This window comes from Trachypithecus francoisi, unplaced genomic scaffold, assembly GCF_009764315.1.
Source record: "Trachypithecus francoisi isolate TF-2019V2 unplaced genomic scaffold, Tfra_2.0 Lachesis_group1, whole genome shotgun sequence".
Taxonomy (NCBI): domain Eukaryota; kingdom Metazoa; phylum Chordata; class Mammalia; order Primates; family Cercopithecidae; genus Trachypithecus; species Trachypithecus francoisi.
Window position 1 is genome coordinate 76,731,171 of NW_022681454.1, and position 27,531 is coordinate 76,758,701.

A 27,531-nucleotide genomic window follows, 5' to 3' on the forward strand; every position below is an offset into this window, starting at 1 on the left:
GCTGGGACTACAGGCGCCCGCCACCTCGCCCGGCTAGTTTTTTGTATTTTTAGTAGAGACGGGGTTTCACTGTGTTCGCCAGGATGGTCTCGATCTCCTGACCTTGTGATCCGCCCGTCTCGGCCTCCCAAAGTGCTGGGATTACAGGCTTGAGCCACTGTGCCCGGCAATGCAGTCTTAATGCTAGGTAAGGGTAAACAAGCTGAAATAGCAGCCAGTGACTTCAGAGACCATGAAACCAAAGTTAATCTTCTAAGTCCTTTTAATTGTTCTTATAAACTAGCATAAGATACAAACTTAAGTAGTACACATGAGTTTTATAATTTACTAATCTCTGGCAGAGAGCTAAGCATAGCACATCAGAGTGTAACACAGTGTGAGGGAAATAAAGTATACAATGACATCTTCTATTCTGGACCTAATAATTCAATAGAGAAAGAACTACTTGTAGTCACTGTGGTTACAGAAGGTTTCATGGAGACATTGAAGATAAAGCTCTACTTAGTAACAAATAGGTCTTAAATGATAAAAATGTGGGCCTTCAAAGAACTAAAGATACCTATGTGCGGCAGTCCAGAAATTACGAGGAAAATGACTTCCCTTCATGGGTCACATCAGCAATTTTTTTTTTTCCCTTTTGAGACAGAGTCTCGCTCTGTTGCCCAGGTTGGAGTGCAGTGTGCATGATCTAGGCTCACTGCAACCTCCGCCTCCCGGGTTCAAGCAATTCTCATGCTTCAGCTTCCCGAGTAGCTGAGATTACAGGTGCCCGCCATCACGGCTAGCTAATTTTTGTATTTTTAGTAGAGACAGGGTTTCATCATGTTGGCCAGGCTGGTCTCAAACTCCTGACCTCAAGCGATCTGCTTGCTTCAGCCTCCCAAGGTGCTGTGATCATAGGCGTGAGCCACTGCGCCCAGCTACCTTGTCAATTCTTAATCTATAAACGATGGATAGGCTTCCGGAGAACCCAAGAACCAATGACATCTGTTGGTAAGTTTTATGTGTGCAGTTTTCTACAGAGAGGGTCAACAGCATATATATTTCCAAAGAAGTCTGTGGTGCAAAAGAGTTAAAGAGTTTATTAGGTTAGAAGTCCTTGGGCAATCAACTTGGAAAAGGGTGGATTGAGAATGGGGACTGTCTAGATCAGGATAATGTTGAATTTGACCCTCACTTCAGGCTTTTGTACAGAGGATGAGAAAACGGCAATTTCAAGGGTTAATTAGAAATTAACACCAACATGACTTGATGAATGAGATGTGAAATGTGAAAAAAACATCAATGATGAAATCAAGCTTCTGACTTGCAGCAGTGAGCATACCAAGAGTTTCAGGCTTGGAAGATGAATAAAGTTGGGAGCATTGTTTTTTATGAGAGTGCCCATGGGACGTACAGGGAGAAATGGACAGTTGAAAGTATAAGTCTAGCCAGGCACAGTGGCTCATGCCTGTAACCCTAGCACTTTGGGAGGCTGAGGTAGGAGAATTACTTGGGTCCAGAAGTTTGAGACCAACCTGGGTGACCTAGTGAGACCTCATCTCTATAAAAAATATAATTAGCTCGGCATGGTGCTGCAAGATTATAGTCTCCGTTACTCGAGAGGCTGAGGTGGGAGAACTGCTTGAGCCCAGGAGGGAAGGCAGCAGTGAACTGAGATCACGCCACTGCACTCCAGCCTGGGCAACAGTAAGACCCTGTCTCGGAGAAAAAAAAAAAAAGAAAATACAAGTCTGGAAAAACATAGCTGGGAGTCAGTAATACCAGTTTTAGCTGAGGGAGTTAAGATTATTCAATCAGTGTTAAGGAAGAAACTCAATAGTAGTGACCACCAATACTTAAGGAAAAAAGGATAAAATAAGAGGAATGATAAGGCTGGCTGAAATATCTTGGTGTCTAACCTAAGAAAGGAGAGGTTAGGTGTTCATGTTTATTAATATGGATCTAGAGAAGCATTTATTCACTAATACATTTTATTTGTGTTCTCTAATTTAAAATTACCTTTTCATTTTGCTTGATTTTCCTTCAGCTAAATTAGAACTTTGTAGTTTTTCCCCTAAAAAATTCAATGGCATTCTCTGATTTTCTTGTCAGCCTGCTTCAAGGAAATCCATGTGTTCAAAATGCTTGCTCGCAGTTTGCTCCATACCAAATGGTTGTTTAATCCAAATATCTGAGCAGCAAATTGAGCTGATCCTTCTGGAGAAAGTATGGTTGAACAGCCAAGACCTATTGGTTCAGAAAGGAAAAGACAGAAAATTGAGCTCAATAAATAATGAAAATACAACCTCACAAAAAATGTTATACTCAGAGCAGTCCTGCCACAGAAAATAAAAAGCTACTGCATTATTCTAAAGTAGAATCTCTAGAAGAACTGTCTTTAATACCAGAGTGGTAAAGTGATTATAAGAGGAAAAGCAGTCAGTATTACCTGCCATGAAGAGACATTTTATATATATCATCTATCACCCTTCTTACAGAATTCACTTACAAAGAAACTTACCTTTTGAAAGTTCTGTTCACATACACTATCCCTTTCAATCCCTGGCGAAGAGCAACTGAAGTAAAATAAGGGTCAAGGTAAGTGGCCAGAAGTACCTGTTCTTAGACAAACCTGAGCTATGTTGTTTTGATAATTTTCTAACTAATCTTTCTGTCTGCATTTGAACTATTTTAACATTTTTAAGCAGTAAAAAAAATCAAATCCACAGAATAATTTTAGGAAATGTCAAGTTATAAATAAATAGTAATAAGATCCAAGACAGCAGAATAAGAAAGTAACATCCTAGGGGCCACATGTCTGCTCAGGCAGAGTGTCTTGAGGTGGTACTATTATGTCTAGTGTTTGCTAGAATCAGGGACTATATCCAAAAGCTCCATTTTCCCAGTATTCTTGGAATTCATCAGGCTCTTTGACTACCATTATCCACAACAAGAACAGAGTCAAATACAAATCACAAGGCCAATTTACTAATTTGTATTAACACATTATTTTATGGAGCTCCACCCATTACTGTGTGGTATTGGTCAAGTTACTTCATGTTAATTTATTCTCCTCTTCTGTGAGAAGGGAATTGTAACTAGTAGCTACCTGATGTGACACTTCAATGAGTTAATAATATAAAGTGCTTAGAGCATTGCCTGGTACACAATATGTGCTCCAAGAATGTCAACCATTATTGTTAGCACACTGGGTAGAGTGCTCCACTCTAATAGTTGAAATAACATGTGTCTCCTGCCCAGGACACCCTTTCTGGTAAAAGAATAGCTTAAATTGTTTAAAAAAAAAAAAAAGTTATCTAGTGAGCATGACATCAGAGATGAGAAATATGGGCAGTCTTCAGGATTTTACAAAGGTTACTGTAAAACTACTCCTCAAAAGATTCTAGTGATCATTATGTACAAGTCTTCCAGATTATCTGTCACTCCTGAAACGGCACTACTATAAAAATTGCCAATTTTTTGCTCATCATGCTCCCCTTTTGTAAGCTCCATGGATATCTATACAATTCTGGCATAAATTTGGTTACAGCTTTATTTGTAGCTGCCGATTTTTAGCTTGAGACATTTGTATAGTCACATCTTGTTAAAGATAGCTTAGGCACAAAATTTAATTCTCAGAGCTTATAAAAACAGCAAAGGGAATAAAGGAAATAGGCATGAACACACAAGGCCAGATAACAGCAGTAACATTTTGGCAATTGAAAGGCAAATAGAGTAGTAGCTAACTTAGCAGACCAAGAAAACTTAATCAAAATTAGCTGGGCGTGGTGGTGCATGCCTATGATCTCAGCTACTTGGGAGGCTGAGGCAGGAGAATCGCTTGAACCTGGGAGGCAGAGGTTGCAGTGAGCTGACATTGCGCCATTGCACTCCAGCCTGGGCAACGAGAGCAAAACTCCGTCTTAAAAAAAAAAAAAGAAAGAAAAAAGAAAAAGAAAGAAAACTTAATCCTAAACTGAAAGCAGGGAAAGATAAGAAGCAACATGATGACATTACAGAACTTCCCGAAAGGTTGACTGACTAAATTAGTGGCACCAGATACCTTTGGAAGGGAATAGAGACTAGTAAGATGACTGACTTGAAGTCTAAGAAGCAGCTAGGCCCTCATATCTCCTTCTCCACTCCATCTACCCGAGTAACTGCCTCTTTAAAGCACTGTAGCAATTTTTTTTCTTTTTAAACATTATTTATTTTTTTCTGAGACAGGGTCTCGCTCTGTCATCCGGAGTGCAGTGGTGCCATCACGGCTCACTACTGCCTCAACTTCCAGGCCCCAGTGATCCTCCCACCTTGGCTTCCCAAGTAGCTGGGACTATAGGAGTGTGCCACCATGCCTAGCTAATTTTTGTATTTTTGGTAGAGACGGGGTTTCGTCAGTTTGCCTAGGCTGAGCTCAGGCAATCCACCAATCTCTGCCTCTCAAAGCGTTGGGATTATAGCATGAGCCACCATGCCAGACCTTTAATTTTTCTGAAGGTAAAACAGACTTCACAGTCTAGGTGTCTTTGAACCAGGGGACACCAGACACTTTTGTTCTCTGAGTAATTCTGGTCAACGCTTAAGAAAATACCTAGACATTAATGTGAGGGGTTATTTGAAGAACAATCACTACCAGATACACCCCACAGTGAAGCCCAATTTTGACACACACCACCCATTTGAAGTTTCCAATTGGTTTTTTATAGTACTCCACTCTTAAAAAAGCAAACAGCCAAGGATTACCAGACAGCTGAAGAAAGTAACTATATGCAACAGACTGTAATCATCTTCTCCAGAGAACAAAAAAGAGCTCTTGGAAATTTAAAAACACACAAACACAAACGACAACAACAACAAAAGCCCAGAAAACAAAAACCAAAAGAAATATAAAAACATCATGTAAAAAAAAACAGAGGCAGTGGTTCCTATCCAATCCCAACACTTTGGGAGGCTGAGGTGGGAAGATTGCTTGAGCCCAGGAGTTCAGGACAAGCCTGGGCAACATACGAAGTGCCCATCTCTACAAAAAGTAAAAAAATTAGCCAGGTGTGATGATGTGGGCCTGTAGTTGTAGCTACTTGGGAGGCTGAGGTGGGTGGATCACATGAGCCTAGGAATTTAAGGGTCCAGTGAGATAGGATCACGCCACTGCGCTCCCACCTGGGCAACAGAGCAAGACCCTGTGTCAAAAAACAAAAACAAAAACACCTGTATCCAAAATGAAGGCCGGGTACAGTGGCTCACGCCTGTAACTTCAGCACTTTGGGAGGCCAGGGCAGGCAGATCACCTGAGGTTAAGAGTTCGAGACCAGCCTGGCCAACATGGTGAAACCATGTCTCCGCTAAAAATACAAAAATCAGCTGGGCGTGGTGGTGCACACCTATAATCCCAGGTACTTGGGAGGTTGAGGCACGAGAACCGCTTGAACCTGGGAGATGGAGGCTGCAGTAAAGCCGAGATTGTGCCATTGCACTCCAGCCTGGGCAACAGAGCCTGACTGCATTTCAAGGAGGAAAAAAGAAAGAAAAACTCAATGGAAGGGCTGGAATGTAAAATTGAGGAAATATTCCAGAAAGTATAGCAACAAGGCAAGTAGAATAGAAATCAAGGGAAGACCAAATTTGAATGAATTCAAAAATGAGAGAAGAGAGAATATGGAGGGGTAAGAAAATTAAATAATTCAAGGAAAATAGGGACTAAGAAATTAGAATTTCAGATTAAAAGAGCCCACCAAAAGTCCATAATGCAAACAGATTCAGCACGTCACATCTGTGTAAAATTTAAGAACAATGAAAACAGACAAAAGATCCTGAAAGTTTCCAGAGAAAATTCCTGAGAAACTTTAGATTCAGACTGGTGGAAAAGCAATGGAGTCCTCAACTGTGGATGTTTGGAGACAGTGGAGTAGCAATGCTCCCAAAATTTCAAGGCAAAATGATTTTCAGCATAGGATTCTAATTTGATAATAAGTATAGGGCTTCAATATAAACTTTTTTTTTTTTTTTTTTTGAGACGGAGTCTCGCTCTGTCGCCCAGGCTGGAGTGCAGTGGCCGGATCTCAGCTCACTGCAAGCTCCGCCTCCCGGGTTTACGCCATTCTCCTGCCTCAGCCTCCGAGTAGCTGGGACTACAGGCGCCCGCCACCTCGCCCGGCTAGTTTTTTGTATTTTTTAGTAGAGACGGGGTTTCACAGTGTTAGCCAGGATGGTCTCGATCTCCTGACCTCGTGATCCGCCCGCCTCGGCCTCCCAAAGTGCTGGGATTACAGGCTTGAGTCACCGCGCCCGGCCCAATATAAACATTTCAGATATACAAGGTATCAAAATTTACCTTTTGTATTCTTTTGCCCCTAAGTTCAAGAATGTACTCCAACAAAATAAAAATAAACCAAGTAAGGGGAAAACACGGGAGATCCAAGCCTAGAGAAAGCCAAAATGGGTCTCTAAAATGATGGTAAAGGGGGATCCTAAGACAACAGCAATACAGGATGCCTAGAGAAAAGCCAGTCCACTGGACCAGGTTGGAGGGCTCAAGGACTTAGTATACTTGACATGTATCATGACTGGATATATACAGCTATGACAAAAGTTAGGGATTTCAGTAATAAAGCAAATCTGCTCCTACTGAAACAATATTGACCCTCATAAACTGCAGAACGTCAGATCATATCTTGGTCTATGATGAACAAACCACAACATGTGATCCAGTTCCATCAGCCAAAAGGGGACTTCCCTATGTTATTATCTTTTATCCCCAATTTTTTATTTTGAGATGGAGTCTCACTCTGTTGCCCAGTTTGGAGTCCAGTGGTGCAATCCCGACTCACCTCCGCCTCCCAGGTTCAAGTGATTCTCCTACCTCAGCCTCTGAGTAGCTGGGATTACAGGTGCTCACCACCATGCCCAGGTAATTTTTGTATTTTTAGTAGAGATAAGGTTTCACCATATTGGCCAAGCAAGTCTTGAACTCCTGACCTCAAGAGACCCAGCCTCCCAAAGTGCTGGGATGACAGGCATGAGCCACTGCGCCCAGCCTTATCCCCAATATTTAAGAATAAAATTGGCCAGGCGCGGTGGCTCAAGCCTGTAATCCCAGCACTTTGGGAGGCCGAGACGGGCGGATCACGAGGTCAGGAGATCGAGACCATCCTGGCTAACATGGTGAAACCCCGTCTCTACTAAAAAATACAAAAAACTAGCCGGGCGACATGGCGGGCGCCTGTAGTCCCAGCTGCTTGGGAGGCTGAGGCAGGAGAATGGCGTAAACCCAGGAGGCGGAGCTTGCAGTGAGCTGAGACCCGGCCACTGCACTCCAGCCTGGGCGGCAGAGCGAGACTCCGTCTCAAAAAAAAAAAAAAAAAAAAAAAAAAAAAAGAATAAAATTTTAGGGGCCGGGCGCGGTGGCTCAAGCCTGTAATCCCAGCACTTTGGGAGGCCGAGACGGGTGGATCATGAGGTCAGGAGATCGAGACCATCCTGGCTAACACGGTGAAACCCCGTCTCTACTAAAAAATACAAAAAAAAAAAAAAACTAGCTGGGCGAGGTGCCGGGCGCCTGTAGTCCCAGCTACTTGGGAGGCTGAGGTAGGAGAATGGTGTAAACCCGGGAGGTGGAGCTTGCAGTGAGCTGAGATCCGGCCACTGCACTCCAGCCTGGGCGACAGACCCAGACTCCGTCTCAAAAAAAAAAAAAAAGAATAAACTTTTATTCTCTCTACAGAAGTAACACGATCACATTTACTTTTAAAAAAAACTCAATACTATGAATTCTTGGGAAAAAAATATCCAAACTTGATTTTATTACAGATCTCACCATCAGTTTATAGAAAATATAGGGAATGGAAGAGCATGTTTACCACCACCTAGAAATGTAAGAAGCCAAATCCAAAACGTAGAAAATTCTATCGAAAAAATGAAAGGGAAGAAGGGAGGATGAATTGTTATGTATTAAAAACATTAAGAGGTTATCAACTAAATGCAATATAAGGACTGTGGTGGATCTGAACAAACAGATGAGACAATTAGAAAACTTGGACACCAACTAAAAATTGTATCTTAAGAAATTACCACTACTGTTTCTTAGGTGTGAATATGCTATTGAAACTGTGTCCCCAAGAGTTAAAAGACACCAACAACGAACAGAAATTCTTGAGTTTGCAGAATGGTAGATTAAACAATATGGCCAACTAGAGTCTGCACAGAACCAGCTGACTGATGTCACAGGCCCAATTTCCACCACATTTCATTCTAACTCCCCCAAATTTACACACACGATCCATGAAATAACATAAAGAGATAACTGCACATGCCCAAGGACTTTCTAGATCTCCCCTTTCCTTCCACCAATCACCTACTAATCCCAGAATCTATCCCCTAAACTTTTTCGAGTAAGATTACTGCCATAAAGCCAGCACAGGGGGACAGATTTGAGCTGGACTCATGTGTCCTTACTGGTCAACTTGAAAGAGGAAGCCTTTCTTTCTCAAAAACCTGGTGGCTTAGATAGTACCGGTTTCTAATGCATCAGAAGTGGGCCCCTTTTGTTCTGTAACAATATCATGATTATGATTTAAAAACTAGAGCCCGTATTACTTAAACGTATAATTAAGTATAAATTATTATAATGTCTAAGTTCTGCTTTAAAATAATCCAGCAGGAGATGGCTATAGACACAAGATGTTAATTGCTGAAGCTAGGTCACGGGTACATGAGATTTTATTATGCTATTCTGCCTACTGTTGTGCATCTGTTAAATGCTTGTAATGAACAGTTTTTAAAAATTCAATGTATCTTACCACTGGGCAGTCGAAGAGAAGACCACACATCCTGAGCTCCCCAGTCTGGTGTGAGGGGAGGACAGCTGATAACTGGATATGCAGTGTTCCCAGACATCACTGGTCCCAAACCATTACTTCTGCCTGCCACTGCCACAAATACAGTAGGAATGCCATCCCCTAGGGGAATAACAAGTTTATAATTATGCTAAACATTCAAAAGAGATTTAAAGGCAGGGTTTTTTTTGGGGGGGGGGTGGTTTAAGGCCTATATGTTTTAATGACTTGAGGTCCTTGAATAGTCTTCTCTGAAAAAACATAAAAGACACTATTATTACACATATATTCAAAATATAAGGTTACTCTGCCACTTACTGTAAGTCAAGTAATAAAGTAGCTGGAATAGGTTTGGCTGTTTTTGAGATCTACATTATAAAGGGGATAGCAGGGTGTTAGTGAGGGAATAGCTCATAGGCCTCTTCTATTGCTGCGTAGGCTGGCCAAAGTGAAGAATGACACCATCTGAACAGGTGTCTTTCCTGACTGGGTGGTCCCTCAACCGGTGCAGGGAGACCAGTTAATATAGACTAGGGGTTTAGGGACACGTCTTGAAGCAAGAGTTGAAGGAAAGTTTAATTAATATAGTGTCCCCAAATTTTTAAGGCCCTTTGATACATTTTTTAACATAATCTCTTAAGCAATTCATTCTTTGATAAATTTATAAATTATCCTTGTTTGTTTCCTAAAGCAGAGATTTCTAACCTAGAATCCAAAATTATATGTATTTGCAATTTTCTGAAAAGAGTTCTAGAATTCATTAGCTATCAAAGGAGTCTGAGTTCCCCCAGCCTCCTGCTCTTCCCAAATTAGTAACTACACTTCCATAGCAACGACCTGTAGATGAAATACTCAATCAACTTTTTTTTTCCAGTTGAGAAACATTTGGTTGTAAACCCAGGATGCCACTATTTTGGATCACTGCTATACCATTATTTTTTATGTACTGTATTCTGAAACTGTTCCTTACTTTCCTATCTGACTGCCTCCCAGGAAAGGGTGGCAATTAAAGATTCGCAGGAGAACCTGCTGTTTCAACCGTCCCCCTCCTGTAACTGTGGGGGCCTATTTTGTATTGGAGCATATTAGAAGCAATGCTCTAGGGCCTTCTTACCAGGTAAGGATGGCAGAGGTTCTCATCATTCTAGTCTTTGTTTTCTTTTCATACTTGCATTTTTAATTCTTTCTCCCTGCTCCTTTCTTTTCTAAGCTCCTAGAGTACCTTAAGCTCTTTGGAGGTGAGCATTAAGAAAGAAAGCCTAGTAGCTGGCGGTGATGGCTCATGCCTGTAATCCCAGCACTTGGGGAGGCCAAGGTGGGTGGATCATGAGGTCAGGAGATCAAGACCATCCTGGCTAACACGGTGAAACCCCGTCTCTATTAACAATACAAAAAATTAGCCGGGCGTGGTGGCAGACGCCTGTAGTCCCAGTTACTCAGGAGGCTGAGGCAGGAGAATGGCGTGAACCTGGGAGGTGGAGCTTGCAGTGAGCTGAGATGGCGCCACTGCAACTCCAGCCTGGGCGACAGAGCGAGATGCCGTCTCAAAAAAAAAAGAAAAAAAGAAAGCCTAGTATATCATGTGTTTTTCCCTTAGAAAAGTGACAAAGCTCTTTTTCAGCATTATTAAAGTGTGTAATTTCTTTTAGCAAAATCAGAAATACCTGAAATGTCCATATTACTTGTGGTTTACCTTCATACTCAGCTTTAATCCTCAGGGTTTCATCTGGTCCTTTATGCGCAGATGTTACTCGAAGTTCACATGGAATGCCAAAATTTCCACAGGCCTTCTTGATTTTTTCACAGTGACCAAGATCAGAAGTAGAGCCCATCAACACTACAACCCTGCACTTACTTTCTGATTTCAAAAGCAACTGAAGAAAAAATACATGGATATGAAAATAATATAAAAACAAAAATGAATAAATGAGCTAGAGTTTGTAGTGAAATTACATCTGGGCACAATATTTTCTTTCTTAACAGATCAAATTTAAGACAGAGACAAACAGAACAAAAAGACAGGATTTATTTTTTAAAATAATCTCAATATATAAAGGAAAGTGGTCTTCATCATTAAGACCTAAAGAATTCAATTTTTATGGGACAAATTATGTTTATTTAAAATAAACAGTAAAGATACTCAAACTCTTTTAATTAATATTCAGGAAATTATAATACAAAATATTTCATCCTAAGACCTTTAGTGCACTTTGTTTAATGGATGCTTTTCTTTTCTAAGCTCCTAGAGTACCTTAAGCTCTTTGGAGGTGAATATTAAGAAAGCCTAGTGGCCAGCAGTGATGGCTCACGCCTATAATCCCAGCATTTTGGGAGGCCAAGGCAGACTTCTGATCAGCCAAATCAGAAGTCATGTTCTAAGTCTTTGTAAGTTAATTGCTTGGAACTCAAAATATATATATTCCTATGAGAATAATGTTCTCAAATCTGATTACGACCCTTGCATAATCACAAACCCCATTCAACTCCCAGAATTAGAGTAATACCATAAAACTTAAAAGTAATATTTAAAGCCACACAGAGTTCCATCCATCCCATGCTAACAGAACTCTGAGTAGCAGTGGAGGTGAACAGGAAATATAAGGTTTCTCCTGCGGGGTAGGGAGGAGACAGATTCCAGGTTTCCCCAACAGGATCCGGGAGGTGTGTATTGGCCAGCTTAACAGCAGGGAGTTCCAGTATACTAGTAAGGATTGCCCAGCTAATACATTTCCTAAAAGTGTTCCCCACTTTCAAAGTCACTGAAAAGCCGGGTGCGGTGGCTCATGCCTATAATCCCATCACTTTGGGAGGCTGAGGCAGGCGGATCACGAGGTCAGGAGATCAAGACCATCCTGGTTAACACGGTGAAACCCCATCTCTACTAAAAATACAAAAAATTAGCCGGGCGTGGTGGCGGGCGCCTATAGTCCCAGCTACTCAGGAGGCTGAGCCAGGAGAATGGCGGAACCTGGGAGGCGGAGCTTGCAGTGAGCCGAGATCGCACCACTGCACTCCAGCCTGGGTGACAGGGCGAGACTGTGTCTCTAAAATAAAATAAAATAAAATAAATAAAATAAAATAAAATAAAATAAAACAAAGTCACTGAAGAGAAAAGCACTATACTCTCCCATTTTTTTCTTTTGAAACAAGATTTTCTTAGAAGAAAAACACATAATACATAATACAGTACAGTTTCACTATAGAAGGTTTACCTCTACTCTCTCTGCAACCCACTCAAAGTTTTTCTTTACCATTTGGAGCCCTTCAGGAGTTACTTCTTTGAGGTCCCGATAAGACTAGAAAATAAGATAGAAAGTTTAGAAAACAAGTATCTCTTGCTACCTGAAACTATCTGGTTTCTGAGTTTTGGGGAGGGATTATGAAGAGCTTGTATAGCAAGGGATACTTCTGAAAATGCATCTTTTCACTTCCTGAATTACACTAGAGAAAGTTCCATAGTAAAGTATAATTTTATTTTCTCTTAAGTGTTTTCTGTACTAGCAACTACAATTAACTGCCTTGAGAATTTTTATATATTAGGTATAGAAAGGGTCTTGCTCTAATTTGGTTTTTATTTTAAATACATGTGCAGAATGTGCAGGTTTGTTACATAGGTATACATGTGCCATGGTAGTTTGCTGCACCATCAACCTGTCATCTAGGTTTTAAGCCCCATATATATTAGGTATTTGTCCTAATGCTCTCCCTCCCGTTGTTCCCCACCCTGCACGAGGCCCCGGTGTGTGCTGTTCCCCTCCCTGTGTCCATGTGTTTTCAGTGTCCAACTCCCACTTAGGAGTGTGAATATGTGGTGTTTCGTTTTCCATTCCTGTGTTAGTTTGCTGAGGATGACGGCTTCTAGCTTCATCCATTTCCCTGCAAAGGACATGATCTCATTCTTTTCTTTTTCTTTTTTTTTTTTTTGAGACAGAGGTCCGCTCTATTAACCAGGCTGGAGCACAGTGGCACGATCTCAGCTCACTGCAACCTCCGCCTCCTGGGTTGAAACAATTCTCTGCCTCAGCCTTCCGAGTAGCTGGGATTACAGGCGCCCACCACGATGCCTGGCTTATTTTATTTTATTTTTACAGACAAGGTTTCACCATCTCGGCCAGGCAGGCTGGTCTTGAACTTCTGACCCTGTGATCCACCCACCTTGGCCAATCTCATTCTTTTTTATGGCTGCATAGTATTCCATTGGTGTGCATGTACCACATTTTCTTTATCCAGTCTATCACTGATGGGCATTTGGGTTGGTTCCATATCTTTGCTATTATAAATAGCGCTGCTCCTGTGCACGTGTCTTTACAGTAGAATGATTTATATTCCTCTGGGTGTATACCCAGTAATGGGATGGCTGGGTCAAATGGTATTTCTGGTTCCAGATCCTTGAGGAATCACCACACTGTCTTCCACAATGGCTGAACTAATTTGCATTCCCACCAACAGTATAGAAGTGTTCCTGTTTCTTCACAGCCTCTCCAGCATCTGTTGTTTCCTGACTTTTTTTTTTTCTTTTTTTTGAGGTGGAGTCTCGCTCTGTGGACCGGACTGGAGTGCAGTGGCCGGATCTCAGCTCACTGCAAGCTCCGCCTCCCGGGTTTCCGCCATTCTCCTGCCTCAGCCTCCCGAGTAACTGGGACTACAGGCGCCCGCCACCTCGCCCGGCTAGTTTTTGTATTTTTAGTAGAGACGGGGTTTCACCGTGTTAGCCAGGATGGTCTCGATCTCCTGACCTCGTGATCCGCCCGTCTCGGCCTCCCAAAGTGCTGGGATTACAGGCTTGAGCCACCGCGCCCGGCCAGTTTCCTGACTTTTTAATAGCAGCCATTCTGACTTGTGTGAGATGGTATCTCATTGCGGTTTAGGTTTGCATTTCTCTAATGATCACTGATGATGAGCTTTTTTTCATGTTTGTTGGCTACATGAATATCTTCTTTTGCAAAGTGTCTACTGTTTTTTATAGGAGCAGAAATGGAGCCTGGTAACATCCAGGAGACTTGGGATAGAGTCCCAGATCTGCCCCGACTCTAGTAATTGTGAAGATACCCATCCTCTTAAGACCCTTAGTTTTCATTTAGTCAAAGATAGTACTTGCTGTTATTGTTGTGGGAATGTTATTAAGATAACAGATGAGAAATTTGCTTTATAAATGTGAAGTATTATTCCTATTATTATTGTATTAAGATACTGGAGATATTTATCTTTAAAAATAAACAGCAATCAACAAAACAGGTTCCTATCATTAGGAACAATAATTTGCTTTTTCCCCTCATCTCTCCCTTCTCCTCTATCTCAGCTTGACCTCAAAAAGGATAAAAAACCTGACACATTATCTACCTGTTTGTCTTTCTGTTGGCTTCGATCTCCTGATGGCCAGAGTCTCCAGGAATCATTGTCAATAACATCAGCAAGAACAATTTCTTTGGTGGTTACATCAACACCAAATTCAATCTGGAAATAGCATGTCAACAAAGTCTTCAAAAACTATTCTATGAAAGCATCTCTCAACTCTAACCTTTACTTTCAAATCCCATTGTTTTATCTGTACCTTCATATCAACCAGTGTACAATTCTGGGGCAACCAGGATTTCTCCAGTATTTCAAATATAGCCTGTGTAGCATGACTCATGATATCCACTTCAGTTTGGCCTATAACAAGTCCAGCGAAGCAAAATTTTGCAGCAATCAGCTGTTCCTCAGACCACTGTGGGTCATTATTAGCATCATCCTGTGAATAAAGTATAGTAGTACAATTAACTTAAATCTAAAATTTTTGAACTTTTCAGAAAAACCAACATCCTTTTCACCTTGAGCATGAACTCCTTAGAAATTTTCAGCCATGGCTGGGCATGGTAGCTCACATCTGTAATCCCAGTGCTTTGGTGGGGCTGAGGTGGGCGGATCACAAGGTCAGGAGTTCGAGACCAGCCCGGCCAACATGGTGAAACCCCGTCTACTAAAAATACAAAAAATTAGCTGGGTGTGGTGGTGCGCACCCGTAATCCCAGCTACTCAGGAGGCTGAAGCAGGCGAATGGTGTGAACCCAGGAGGCAGAGCTTGCAGTGAGCTGAGAGGGCGCTACTGCACTCTAGCCCAGGCAACAGAGGGAGATTCCGTCTCAAAAAAAAAAAAGAAAAGAAAGAAATTTTGAGCCAGGTGCAATGGCTCACACTGTAGTCCTAGTAATTTAGGAGGCTGAGGCAGGAGGATTGCTTGAGCCTAGGAGTTCAAGAGCAGCCTGAGCAACAAAATGAGACATCTAAAGAAATTTTTTGTTTACGATACTCCTTAATTCAAAGCAATTATTACTCCTTTTTTCTTTTTTTCCTAGTTAGCTCCTGCAAGCAGAAAAAACTATCACTCTTAATTTGTCTACTCTCAATAGCACTTTAAAATTCAAAGTATTTAGGTGAGTAACTTATTCTAGGTCACAAAGTATTTCAAAGAATTTAACCTCCATAAACGAATTTAAACAGAATTTAAGTTTGTGATTTTTGTTTTTCCTTAGTAACAGTCATCAGACATGACAGGAAGGTCAAAGCACATTTTAATCAATCAAATCTTTCCAAAACTACAGTTCTCATAACTTCCTGACCTCACTTTTTATTAGAATTTATATAGGACTATAATTTTTTAGGGACATTATTTGATAATTCAAGAGACCTCAGACAAAGAGGTAAATGAAAAAAATGAAATAATTTCATTCTATTCTAAGCTGTGTCCCAACTTTATATGACAGTATCTTTATAAATTCTTCATCTATATAATCATAATACACAAGTTATATAACTTACTGATTAAAAAGCAACACTGATATTGCTTCCCAAGCAGATCTATGTTTAACAGCATAAATGAAGATGGTTAAAGCAGTAAAGCCTACAAAAATTCATAACCACTGATTCTTACAACCTTTATTTATATATTTTTACTTACAAGAGACATTGTTAGTATAGTTTTCCTGTATTAGAATATAAAAAGATTTCAACTAAATTTTTAAAAAATTAACTAAATGTTAGTTTTCTTGTCCTCCTATTAGTCATCTTGGTTCAAAGGTAAGATTTTCAGATGCTTTCTTTTTAAAATTTGATCTATCATTGCTAATGGAAGTGTACATTATTGACACTGGCAACTAGATAAGACAAATTGTGGGATGACATTTGCAATATCAAAATATCAAAAACTTTGCTTGAATATTTAAACCTTTAGAGTTTCTAATTATAAATTTATTGCCATGTTATAGTAAGACATAAAATAGAGGCATAAGATAATTACCTTGAAAAACAACTCCACTTTAGGTGGGTAAAACTTATATCCTTCCTTGACACCAGGATTTCTTTTGAGAAAAGAACCAGTTGCTATTCTTCTGCAAACCCATTCAATTGGAATCATTTCACACTGGGGTGCAATGAAAGCTGTCTCCCCACATTTTCTGGTGAAGGCAGTTTTAATACCTACATATTGATAACCAAAGTTAAAAAAGATTGAAATGATATGTAAAAAGGTAGATCTGAGGCACAATAAAACTCTACCCTTTACAAAAAACAAAGAACCTCTATCAAAAATAAGTGGTTTTTTTCTTTTATTTAATGTAGATGTGGTCAGTTGTTGACTCAAACAGTAAGCAGCATATGACTATACATACAATGTATTGTTCAGCCATAAAAAGGAATGAAAATTTGTGATACATCCATGCTATATAATACGGATGAAGCTTAAAAACACTAGGCTAAATGAAAAACACAAAATGCAAAAGGACAAATACTTGTGATTCGACTTATATGAGGTAACTAGAATAGGCAAATTCAGACAGAAAGAGAATGGAAGTTACCAAGGGCTGAGGAGTGGAAGGAATAGTTATTGTTTAATGCTACACAGTTTGTTTGGGATGATGAAAAAGTTCTGGAAGTGGATAATGGGATGAGTGTACAACATTGTGAATGCATATAATGCCACTGAATTGGACACCTAAAAATGGTCAAACTGGTAAATCTTATGTATTTATAATAATTTTCTTTAAAAAAAATCAGGAGCCTAATTGATGGCAGATATTGTAAAAACATCTTTTTTTGTTTAATTCTCCAAACATTTGATAAGATACTATTAAGATCAATCCAACAAAACAGGTATGGACACTAACACACAGCAGTCATGTCAGCTAGTATTAGGTAAAGCAGGATTTCCAACCTACCCTGTCTCTAGGAGCCACCCACTTAACCACTTTGCTATATTGCCTCTCTGGGAAGTGTTATTACATCACAGTACAAAGTAATGCTACAGCATTAACATGAATTAAAATAACTCCTGGAAACCTACATGGGTTTGAGATAATGCTCATTTTCAGCCTGCATTACTATTTCCAATCCCAACCTAATCTTCTAGTCTTTTATTATCAGGAAAGAATTGGGGATCTTCGCTGTTATATGTGTATCCATACATGAAGGGAGCTTCTATTTATGGAAACCCTCCACTGTGCTAAGTGTTTTGTATATGTTGTTTCATTTAACTGTGCATAAAATTTTGAGGTAGGTTTTTTTTTTTTTGAGACAAAGTGTCACCCAGGCTGGAGTGCAGTGGCCTGATCTCAGCTTACTGCAACCTCTGCCTCCTGGGTTCAAGAGATTCTCCTGCTTCAGCCTCCTGAGTAGCTGGGATTACAGGCGTGCACCACCACGCCTGGCTAATTTCTGTATTTTTAGTAGAGACAGGGTTTCATCATGTTGGTTAGGCTGGTCTCGAACTCCTGATCTCGTGATCTACCCACCTCAGCCTCCCAAAGTGCTGGGATTACAGGTGTGAGCCACCACGCCCAGCCTTGAGGTAGGTATTATTATTTATACATTTTACAGTGAAAAAAACAGAGGTTCAAAGAAGTAATTTCACACACTAGGTCATGTTGCCATTTGGTAATGGAGCCTGGACTTGAAACACACTGTCCAAAGCCTACACGATTTCCTCTGCCTTCCCTTTCAATCTGACTCGTAAGATTCAAATGAAAAAGGGAAAGAACTGTGGTATGTTGCATGAACAGAAACCCTAAGGAAAAAATGAAATGAGGGGAAGTAAAATTGTCATTTTAATCTTTTTTTTAAAAAAAAATTAGATGTAAGCTGTTGTTTAACTTTTAATGAATGATCAGGCTCATGGATAGACAGGTGACTTTAATCAATTCTCAACTTGGGGTAGTAACTACATCGTTGGCTTCAAGAGCTCTTCTCTCTTAGGTCTGCTAATCATTAGTCATATATTTGCTCATTTGTCTACCAAGCTGGACACAGTAGTGTCCAATTCTATCTTTACTATAAAGATACCAAAGAGAACCAAAAGCACATAATGAAGCTACGGTAATCACCTCTGCACAAAAAAACCCTAAAAGTTTCTAAAAGAGACTCAGTTTAGATGACACAATGATGGCTTCTAATACTGCTAAATATGAAAGCAAATTCCATGACTCTGCATGGTGAGAAAAAATTCCATTGTTTATCTTAGTTGTCTACAAAACTCAAAACTCTCATTCAAGTTACTAAAAAATGTTTATGTCACTTACACACTCTGAAAGACAATGAACATATATAAGCTAGAATACTAATTCTAGCTAATACATATGTCCCTGTGGCCGTCCCTCTTTTAGATCGGTCCAGATTCCCATCTGCGGTTTAGCAACTGTAGTACGGTTCTTCATATACTATTATCACAGTTTATGTAATTATAGTTAATTTCTGCGAGGAAATTGGGATTTCATCATCACTGAGAAGGCCAGATTTTAATTTTTAAGTAATAAAACCAAATCCACAAATTGTATAACATAATTATGGCACAGTTATACTATTTCCATGGGGAAAGATTACTTCTTATTCATATAGTCCTTTACTGTTTATTCCTGAGTGACAATGAGAAAAGTAGAATCCTGATTTTCTGATTCTCATCCCGATGCTCTTTCCCCTCTACTTTCTACCTTAATTTGGAACATAACCCTGGTTGTAAACAACAGTTTTAAATAGACCACTGATGGCCAACTAGATGAGGCATTTATATGACTAAGCAAGTAAAAATGATATAAGGTTTAATGGAATTCCTCATATGTACCCTAAAACTAGTCTGCTTAGAAATTTAAAAAAATTCAGGTTTACTTAGTTTCACAGTACTAGACATAAAACCTGGAAAATATCTTTCAACATTTCCTGTGAACCAATTAAGTTTTAGCTATGTTAAGTGCCAAATAAAGTAGTTTAAAGATAATTATTGGAGTATTTCATTTAGGTAACCTCCCCTGTTCCCCTGAGCACAGGACTCTCAGAGTTAAAACAGAGAACGTCCTGGACAAACATAACACAACTGAATCACTCTAATTTACTTGTTATAAAGTTCTGGAAATGGATAATGGGATGAGTGTAAATACACTCAGAAAATACACTAAATAAGCAAATAAAAAGCCAGGCTTTATCTTCCATTACTTAATATAATCCTGTAGCTATGTGAAACTACCAAGGGTACACAGAAAATAATCTTCTGACTGCTAACATTTTAAAGAGTTAAGCGCTTTAAAAAATGTTTAAGTGAATGGGGAGAGTTAAAACTTGGGAAGCAAAAAAAGATGGAACAGGCCAAGTACAGTGGCTCACACCTGTAATCCCAGCACTTTGGGAGGCCAAGGCGGGTAGATCACCTAAGGCCAGCAGTTCGAGATCAGCCTGGCCAACATGGCAAAACCCTGTCTCTACTAAAAATACAAAAATTAGCCGGGTATGATGGCGTGCACCTATAACTGTAATCCCAGCTACCTGGGAGGCTGAGGTATGAGAATCGCTTGAACCCAGGAGACGGTGGTTGCAGTAAGCCGAGATTGTGCCACTGCACTCCAGCCTGGGCAACAAGGCAAGATTCTGACTCTAAATAAATAAATAAATAAATAAATGGATGGATGGATGGATGGATGGAACATTTATCTGTATTGCAAAAGGAACCTAAAATTAATTTGATGCTCTCTTTAGAAATTACCTCAGTCACTGGGAAACTACCAATCAAGAAACTTTGAAATAAAAATCTTAGATTCTGTGACTTAGGAACTCTGGAAGATCCTTTAAATTTATAGCAATATACTCACTTTCACAGCATAGAGGGATTTATGATGTAGATGACAATCCAGGTTTGCAATTAAATCTTTTTCACATTAGCCAAAATTGTGAAATAGGATACTTTGGAAGAGACAAAACTACTCCAGGAATGCACTGACAATGTATTTAAATTACATTACCTTGTTATTTTGTGTAAGGCAGTTACATCTAACTTAACTGAAAACAAAAGCATTAAATACCCTTTTGAATTTAAGAAAGATTAGTGCTACTAGAAACTCCAAGAAATGAAAGGGCAACTGGGAATATTGGAATTAAAAGGAAAGTTATTAAATTATAAAATTAGAACTGGCAAGCATGATAAAGAAAAAGCTTTTATTTCATAGGTAAGGCTTCAAAGGTTGAATGATCCAAAGCATTGAGGCTATTTACACTGTGCAGAAAGAGTTCAAATATTTTCCTAGCTGAAATTTCATATACTACAGACCAACCAGCAACTGATTGAATCCCTCCAGAAAACCTCTTTATCCTAACTTCCTTCCCTTTGCTTCAAATACCCACCACACAATGTTCTGATCTTCATGTGGTCTTTTGAATCTATTTCTCTATTGAAAATAGAGCCTTCATTCAGTTTTTGAACAGGAGGGCGTTCTGGGGTTTTAGTTCAAATCTCTCACTTGGGGAATGGTAGGAGGAGAAGGTTTGGTTGCTGTCTTTAACTACTTTTCAGGGCTTTCAAGTGGAAGAGGAATTTGAAATTCTGTATTATCTCCCAGAGGCAGAACAAAGACCATTTGTATAGAATTACAGGGAGTACATTTCAGTTCATCTGTTAGAACTGCTTAACATTAAAATGGGTTGCCTTCATAGTGAAATTCCTTAAAGTGAAGATGGCCTTGGAGAGGTAAGTTGCACTGAGAGTGCGTGTGCCAGATATAAGATTACAGCAAACTTGTTAAGATTCCTTTTAATTCAATGACACTAATAATCCCAAACCAAATAAGGAGTTATAGTGAAGTTTAAGAGTTCTTGGTTTGATTTAAATTCACTTAGCTTTTGAAACATCTGCAAACAAGTTGTTCATCTTAATGCCAACTTCGCATGAAAGACATTAACATGCTTACCAGAGAAGGTGAGAGAAGAGACGTTGAGAGAGCTGCTGCTTACCTGCTTCCTGTAACAACTGAAAAATACAACTCGTGATTTTATTTGAGATTGCAGCTTTTCCTTCCAGGTGATTCTTTCTAGCTGCATTTCCTGCTGTAATCTGGTCTTTGGACTGCAGGAGGACTTTTCCTGGGCTATCTAACAATTCGTAGACTTCTTTTGTTTTACCCTCATACAATTTTTTACCAATGTTCAGTACTGTGGAAATAAAATGGAAATAGATCAAAATTCAGAAAGAAATTTCCTGAATGCTGAAGACTAAATCGCCTAGAACAATGAATCTGTAAATATATAGTGATTAAGGAATATTAATAAAAATTAAATCATCTGTATAAAACCATATACTCTACAATGTATTTCTTGTATCATCACATTTGATTCACACAATTTTGTGAAGAATTTTAATTACATAAATAATTGTAGAAATTAGTAAAGCAGAAATCAAAAGGGTTGAGGGTCATGCAGTTAGGAAATACAAGAGGTAGATAAAATCCTAACTCCTCTGACATCAAATCCTGTGCTCTTTCCGTTATTAACCTGCCTCTCACGGCAGAACTGAACTAGAATTAACACATTTAAAGTAATGTAACTATACTAGTATTTTCACAGACATACTCACAATATAGTATCTAAACTAGCTTGCAAGAAAAAACATGCGATTTTTGCTGATATTTGCTTTTTTGCAGGCAAAATGGGAACATTCAGCCAGATGGGTTTCTCGATTTCAAGTTAATATTCAAGAGGAGGCATGACATCCCACTGAAGTTAGCATATTTGAAAGCATCCCTCTCTATTTCTTAATCCTGTCCCTGTCCCCATTAATCCTTTCTCTTCACTAACAGTTGTAAGAAATTGTGAGGAAGTGAGCACAAAGGAATCCAATTTTGATGCTGGTCACAAGACCTAAGAAGTACACAAAAGGATGATTTAGAGAAAGAGTAAAGATAATAGCTGTTTAGGAACTTAAAATTTCCAAAGAGAGAAATCAGCCCTCATGCTCCCAGAACACTCTCAGTATCAACATTTTCCTAATGTATCCATGTGCCAAGGGATATACCAGTAAATAATAATTCCTGCTCTCAAGAGACTTGAGTCTGAGGGGAGCTGATATTAAATAAGACATCATAATAATAGAACGTAATAAATACAGACTATGGGACTAGTCTAAACATTAGAAAAGGAAGTCTACAAGAAAGTGACAGGTTGAGATCTGAAGAATGATCAAAATTTAGCCAAAGGAGAGAAAGGGGTAGGTAGTGTTGATGAATAAATACAAGGTGGTCAAAGTGGATTGCAGAACTTCAGTCTGGTTGGAGCTGGAGGTCTGGCTATATGTACATATGGGCAGGGGAAGGGGTGGGGGCTGCAGCTAAGTTGTAGAAAAGAATGGCAGGAGACAAGACTTAAGAGTTGGACAGGGGCCACATCACCAGCTAGTGGAGATAACCATTAAACAAAGTAGCTATAATTTAGTTAACAGTTGCCATTGTAGGGCACCTAATCTAGAGGATGAATCCCTATTCTCCCTAATGTAACGTCTAGACTCATTAACATGGTTTAAAAGTCCCTTTAAGATACAGCCCTGGCTTACTGCTCCAAATTCTTATTTGTCTATTTCCTCTCTAGAACTCCAACATCTTTAATTCTTACACAACCTTCCTCCTAGGGCTTCTGGCAATCTCTTCTCTCCTAGGCCCGGAAAATTTCCCTTCCATTTTGCTACACATCCTTCTGGTTTCACAAGCCATGCTGGTTGAGTTTAGACTTTAACCCAAGAAGAGCTATAAGGATTTTAAGTGATGAAGCAAAATGGTATTTGGAAAGATCATTATGGCTTCTGTATGGACAATGAAGGGAGGAAGGGGTGAGTGAACAAAAACTAGAGCTTGGGAGACCAGTTAGGATGCTATTGCAGTAACTCGAACAAGAAACGTCTGGCCAGGTGCAGTGGTTCACATCTGTAATCTCAGCACTTTAGAAAGCCCAGGCAGGCAGACTGCTTTAGCTCAGGAGTTCAAGACCAGCCTGGGCAACATGGCAAAACCCATCTCTACCAAAAAAACAAAAATTAGCCCAGCATGGTGGTATATGCCTGTAGTCCCAGCTACTTGGGGAGGTCGAGGCTGCAGTGGGCCAAGGTTTGCGCTATTTCACTCAAGCCTGGGTGATAGAGTGAGACCCTGTCTCCAGAAAAAAAAAAAAAAAAAGGGGGGGGGGAGAAATGTCTTGGTCTAAGGAAAGAGTAGTGGGCAAAGATGTAAGATATTTAAGATAGTAGCTTTGAGAATTCAGCATGGAGGATAAGAGAGGGAAGAGTAAAGAACAGTGGGCCGGACACAGTGGCTCATGCCTGTAATCCCAGCACTTTGGGAGGCCAAGGTGGGCAGATCACTTGAGGTCAGGAGTTCAAGACCAGGCTGACCAACATGGTAAAACCCCATCTCTACTAAAAATACAAAAATTAGCTGGATGTGGTGGTGTGCACCTGTAATACTCCTGGCTACTCGGAGGGCTGAGGCAGGAGAATCCTTGAACCTGAGAGGTGGAGGTTGCAGTGAGCTGAGATGGCGCCACTGCACTCCAGCCTGGGCAACAGACAAGACTGTCTCAAGAAAAAAAAAAAAAACAAAACAAAAAAAACCAGTGCCCAGATCAGATAAAGAAATTAACATTTATATGTATTAATATGCAGTAAGCCCGGGCAAAGTTTGTACCTAATGCCCCTTGCGTTAATTTAGTTGAATCTGTATTACTTAGCCATTAAATAGGGAAGGAATTTCAATTAATGGGTAGAAACAACACAAGAAACAACCATACATGACATACACAAGTGCCAAAATGATTGCTATAAATTTGCAGATAAATTCAGAAAAGACTGATGAGGACTGAAAAATGATTCATGGAATTGAAATTTAAGAGTCTGGGAAAGCACAGAATTTACACAAAGGATAAGAAAATTCTAGGACTCTGCTGTCCAATAAGGCAGCCACTAGAAATGTGGCTATTACAAGTTGAGATGTGATTTGTGAAAATATACACTGCATTTGATATAAAAAATTGCAAAATATCTAAACAATTTTTCATCTTGCCTCCATGTTGAAATGTATTTTGTGTACATCCTGGCTAACACAGTGAAACCCCGTCTCTACTAAAAAATACAAAAAACTAGCCGGGCGTGGTGGCGGGCGCCTGTAGTCCCAGCTACTCGGGAGGCTGAGGCAGGAGAATGGCGTATACCCGGGAGACGGAGCTTGCAGTGAGCTGAGATCCGGCCACTGCACTCCAGCCTGGGAGACAGAGCGAGACTCTGTCTCAAACAAACAAACAAACAAACAAACAAAAAAATGTATTTTGTGTATATAGAGCTAAACAAAATATATTAAAATGAGCTCACGCCTGTAATCCCAGCATTCTGGGAGGCCAAGAAAGGTGGATCACTTGAGGTCAGGAGTTTGAGACCAGCCTAGCCAACATGGCAAAACCCTGTCTCTACTAAAAAATAAATTTAAAAAAAAATTGGCCAGGTGTGGTGGAGCGTGCCTGTAATTCCAGCTACTTGGGGGGCCAATGCAGGAGAATCACTTGAACCTGGGAAGTGGAGGGTGCAGTGAGCTGAGATCTTGCCACTGCACTCCAGCCTGGGCCACACAGAGCGAGACTCCATCTCAAAAAAAAAAATATGTATATATATATATATATGTAAAAAATATATATATATAAACACATTGCATTAGTTTATTTTAGTTTTTAAAATGTGGCTCATAGAAGACAAATTTACATTATATTTCCATTAGCCAGCAATGTTCTGGGAAAAATAATATAAATAAAATGTATATAATGAAAAACAAACTTTGGTGATTTAACCTGACTGGAACATAGCTAAGGATTCACAGGAGAGAAAAGTCAAAGTTAGGGCTGAAGAGGTAGAAAGGATAGCAGTATTCAGGATTTCAATGAAAAGGAATTTCAGACTGGACAGACTGGATTTAACATCTCTAGAGATGCCATTGTAACACTTTGCCTTTTAGAGATCATAAAAGTGACATTTAAGAAAAATCAACCTGCCAACGGTACACAAATGGAAAGAAGTGAAGAGCAAAGATTTTAGAGATTTGCCAGTTTAGAGGTACAGGTACCATGATTGCAAGAAAAATTCTGGTCCTTGCCTTGAGTTTACGGAGTTGATACTCCCTATCATCTGAATCTTTTTTGCTGAGTCTACAGTTGTTTCTACTGTTTTTTTTTTTTTTTTTTTTTTTTTTTGAGACGGAGTCTCGCTCTGTCGCCCAGGCTGGAGTGCAGTGGCCGGATCTCAGCTCACTGCAAGCTCCGCCTCCCGGGTTCACGCCATTCTCCTGCCTCAGCCTCCCAAGTGGCTGGGACTACAGGCGCCCGCCACCTCGCCCGGCTAGTTTTTTTGTTATTTTTTAGTAGAGACGGGGTTTCACCGTGTTCGCCAGGATGGTCTCGATCTACTGACCTCGTGATCCGCCCGTCTCGGCCTCCCAAAGTGCTGGGATTACAGGCTTGAGCCACTGCGCCCGGCCTGTTGTTTTTTTTTGTTTTGTTTTGAGATGGAGTCTCTTTCTGTCGCCAGGCTGGAGTGCAGCGGCGCGATCCCGGCTCACTGCAACCTCTGACTCCCCTGTTCAAGTAAGTGATTCTCCTGCCTCAGCGTCCCGAGTAGCTAGGATTACAGGCATACGCCACCAAGTCCAGCTAATTTTTGTATTTTTAGTAGAGCCGAGGCCTCACCATGTTGGCCAGGATGGTCTCGATTTCCTGGCCTCGTGATCCGCCCGCCTCGGCCTCCCAAAATGCTGGGATCACAAGCGTGAGCCACAGCGCCTGGCCTGAGTCTACAGCTTTTTAAACTCTAAATACAGTTACTTTCTATGTGGAAAAGAATGTACCCAGCAGCCAAGAAAAGCAATTTGGCTCACTATACATATAGCAACTGGATGTGTGGAACAAACCAACGTTTTTTTCCAGCATAAATAGCAAGAACAATCTTTTCTGATAGTGTAACTTTTTTGCCTAAAGGTTTTAGAGTTCTTCAAAGCCATCATGGCATCAAAGACTACTTGAACACACACACACACACACACACGGACGCACACCATCATGGCATCAAAGACTACTTAAAAACACCCCCCTCCCCAGCCATCATGGACTCAGACAACTTCAACACGCGCCCGCGCGTGCACACACACACATACACATCCATGACATCAAAGACTGCTTAAACACGCGCACACACACATACACACACACCCCCAAGCTGCCATGGCATCAAAGACTACTTCAACACGCGCGCGTGCACACACACACAATCCATGGCATCAAAGACTAAACACACACACACACACCATTGCATCAAAGACTACTTACACACACACACACTAGACAGGTTCTTTTTTTGGAGACGGAGTCTCGCTTTATCGCCCAGGCTGGAGTGCAGTAGCGCGATCTCGGCTCACTGCAACCTCCGCCTCCGGGTTCTAGCGATTCTCCTACCTCAGCCTCCAGAGTAGCTGGGATTACAGACGCGCACCACCACGTCCGGCTACTTTTTTGTATTTTTAGTAAGAGACGGGGTTTCGCCATGTTGGCCAGGCTGGTCTGGTACTCCTGACCTCAGGTGATCCGCCCGTCTCGGCCTCCCAAAGTGCTGGGATTCCAGGCGTGAGCCACCGGGTCCGGCCTCTAGACAGGTTTTTCAAAAGTTTCGATTATTAATCTTTGAAAGGTCATTAACCTAATGGACAAAGCAAGACTCAGGTTTTGACGAATTAACACTGATTCGTTTGCATTTTGCAACAGCTATTGTTGATAAATAATGCTTCCAGGCGCCTTTCCACCCCTTGGTCATTTCTCGTTCTCCTCTACTTTGCTCCTTCTCCCCGTCCCGGAGACAGTCAAGTTCGGGGAGGCCCGGGAGCGCCTGGGCCACGTGTGCGCCCGCACGGCGGCCTAGAGGCGCGGCTGCAGGGAGGCTGGGCAGAGCTTCGCAGCCCGCCCGTGGCCGCGTGCTCACAGCGAGCTCACGGTCTGGGGGTCAGGAAGACCGCTAAGGCCCCAAACCCCTGTTACTCACCCTCAGCTGTCGCCATTATCCTGAGTGGGCTGAGGACCGCGACCGCGCCGGGAAGCAAGGCAGAACTCTAGAAAAGAGGGGTGGTCAGAGAGCTTCGATGGGCGGGGAAGGAGGCGCGGCCCACAGACACGCCCCCTAGCGGAGCCGCGCGACCCTGAGCCACTCTTTTCAAGCTCCGAGACACCGGCCTAACCCGGAGGGGTATTGGCGGAGACCGAAACATGGATCTGGGACCAAACATCTCCCCGTTGGCTTCCCGCCGCGCAGGCGCAGCGACGCGACCCCGCCTCCGGGCCGCCCCGCGCTGGCGCAGTGCCGGGACAGGCGAAAAGTGGCGCGCACTCGCGGCCCCTCCCTACTCTGCGGAAGCTCGCATACCCC

At 41.0% G+C, this 27,531-nt stretch overlaps 1 protein-coding gene across 2 annotated transcripts; it reads right to left on the reverse strand.

The window, feature by feature from the left end:
* Nucleotides 1-244: 244 nt before the first annotated feature.
* Nucleotides 245-27,517, reverse strand: PAICS (phosphoribosylaminoimidazole carboxylase and phosphoribosylaminoimidazolesuccinocarboxamide synthase). 2 transcript variants are annotated; one of them, XM_033214593.1, is made up of 9 exons: nt 27,151-27,517; nt 21,054-21,251; nt 16,090-16,268; nt 14,365-14,544; nt 14,154-14,267; nt 12,026-12,109; nt 10,507-10,687; nt 8,778-8,936; nt 245-2,229 (listed from the first exon to the last, which is right to left on the reverse strand). In XM_033214593.1, the coding sequence occupies exons 1-9, from the start codon at nt 27,164-27,166 to the stop codon at nt 2,066-2,068; spliced, it is 1,275 nt and encodes a 424-aa protein (XP_033070484.1). In that variant the 5' UTR covers nt 27,167-27,517; the 3' UTR covers nt 245-2,065. The 2 variants fall into 2 exon arrangements, with proteins under 2 accessions (XP_033070484.1, XP_033070485.1); XM_033214594.1 differs by lacking the exon at nt 12,026-12,109.
* Between the last annotated feature and the right edge of the window lie 14 nt (nt 27,518-27,531).

Excerpts from the sequence above, each read along its gene's own strand:
- PAICS (XM_033214593.1), bottom strand. Across the intron at positions 14,545-16,089 it reads AAGTGGAGTTGTTTTTCAAG|GATGATGCTAATAATGACCC; the intron begins GTAATTATCTTA and ends CTTTATTCACAG. Across the intron at positions 10,688-12,025 it reads GGGTTGCAGAGAGAGTAGAG|TTGCTTTTGAAATCAGAAAG; the intron begins GTAAACCTTCTA and ends TTTTTTCTTCAG.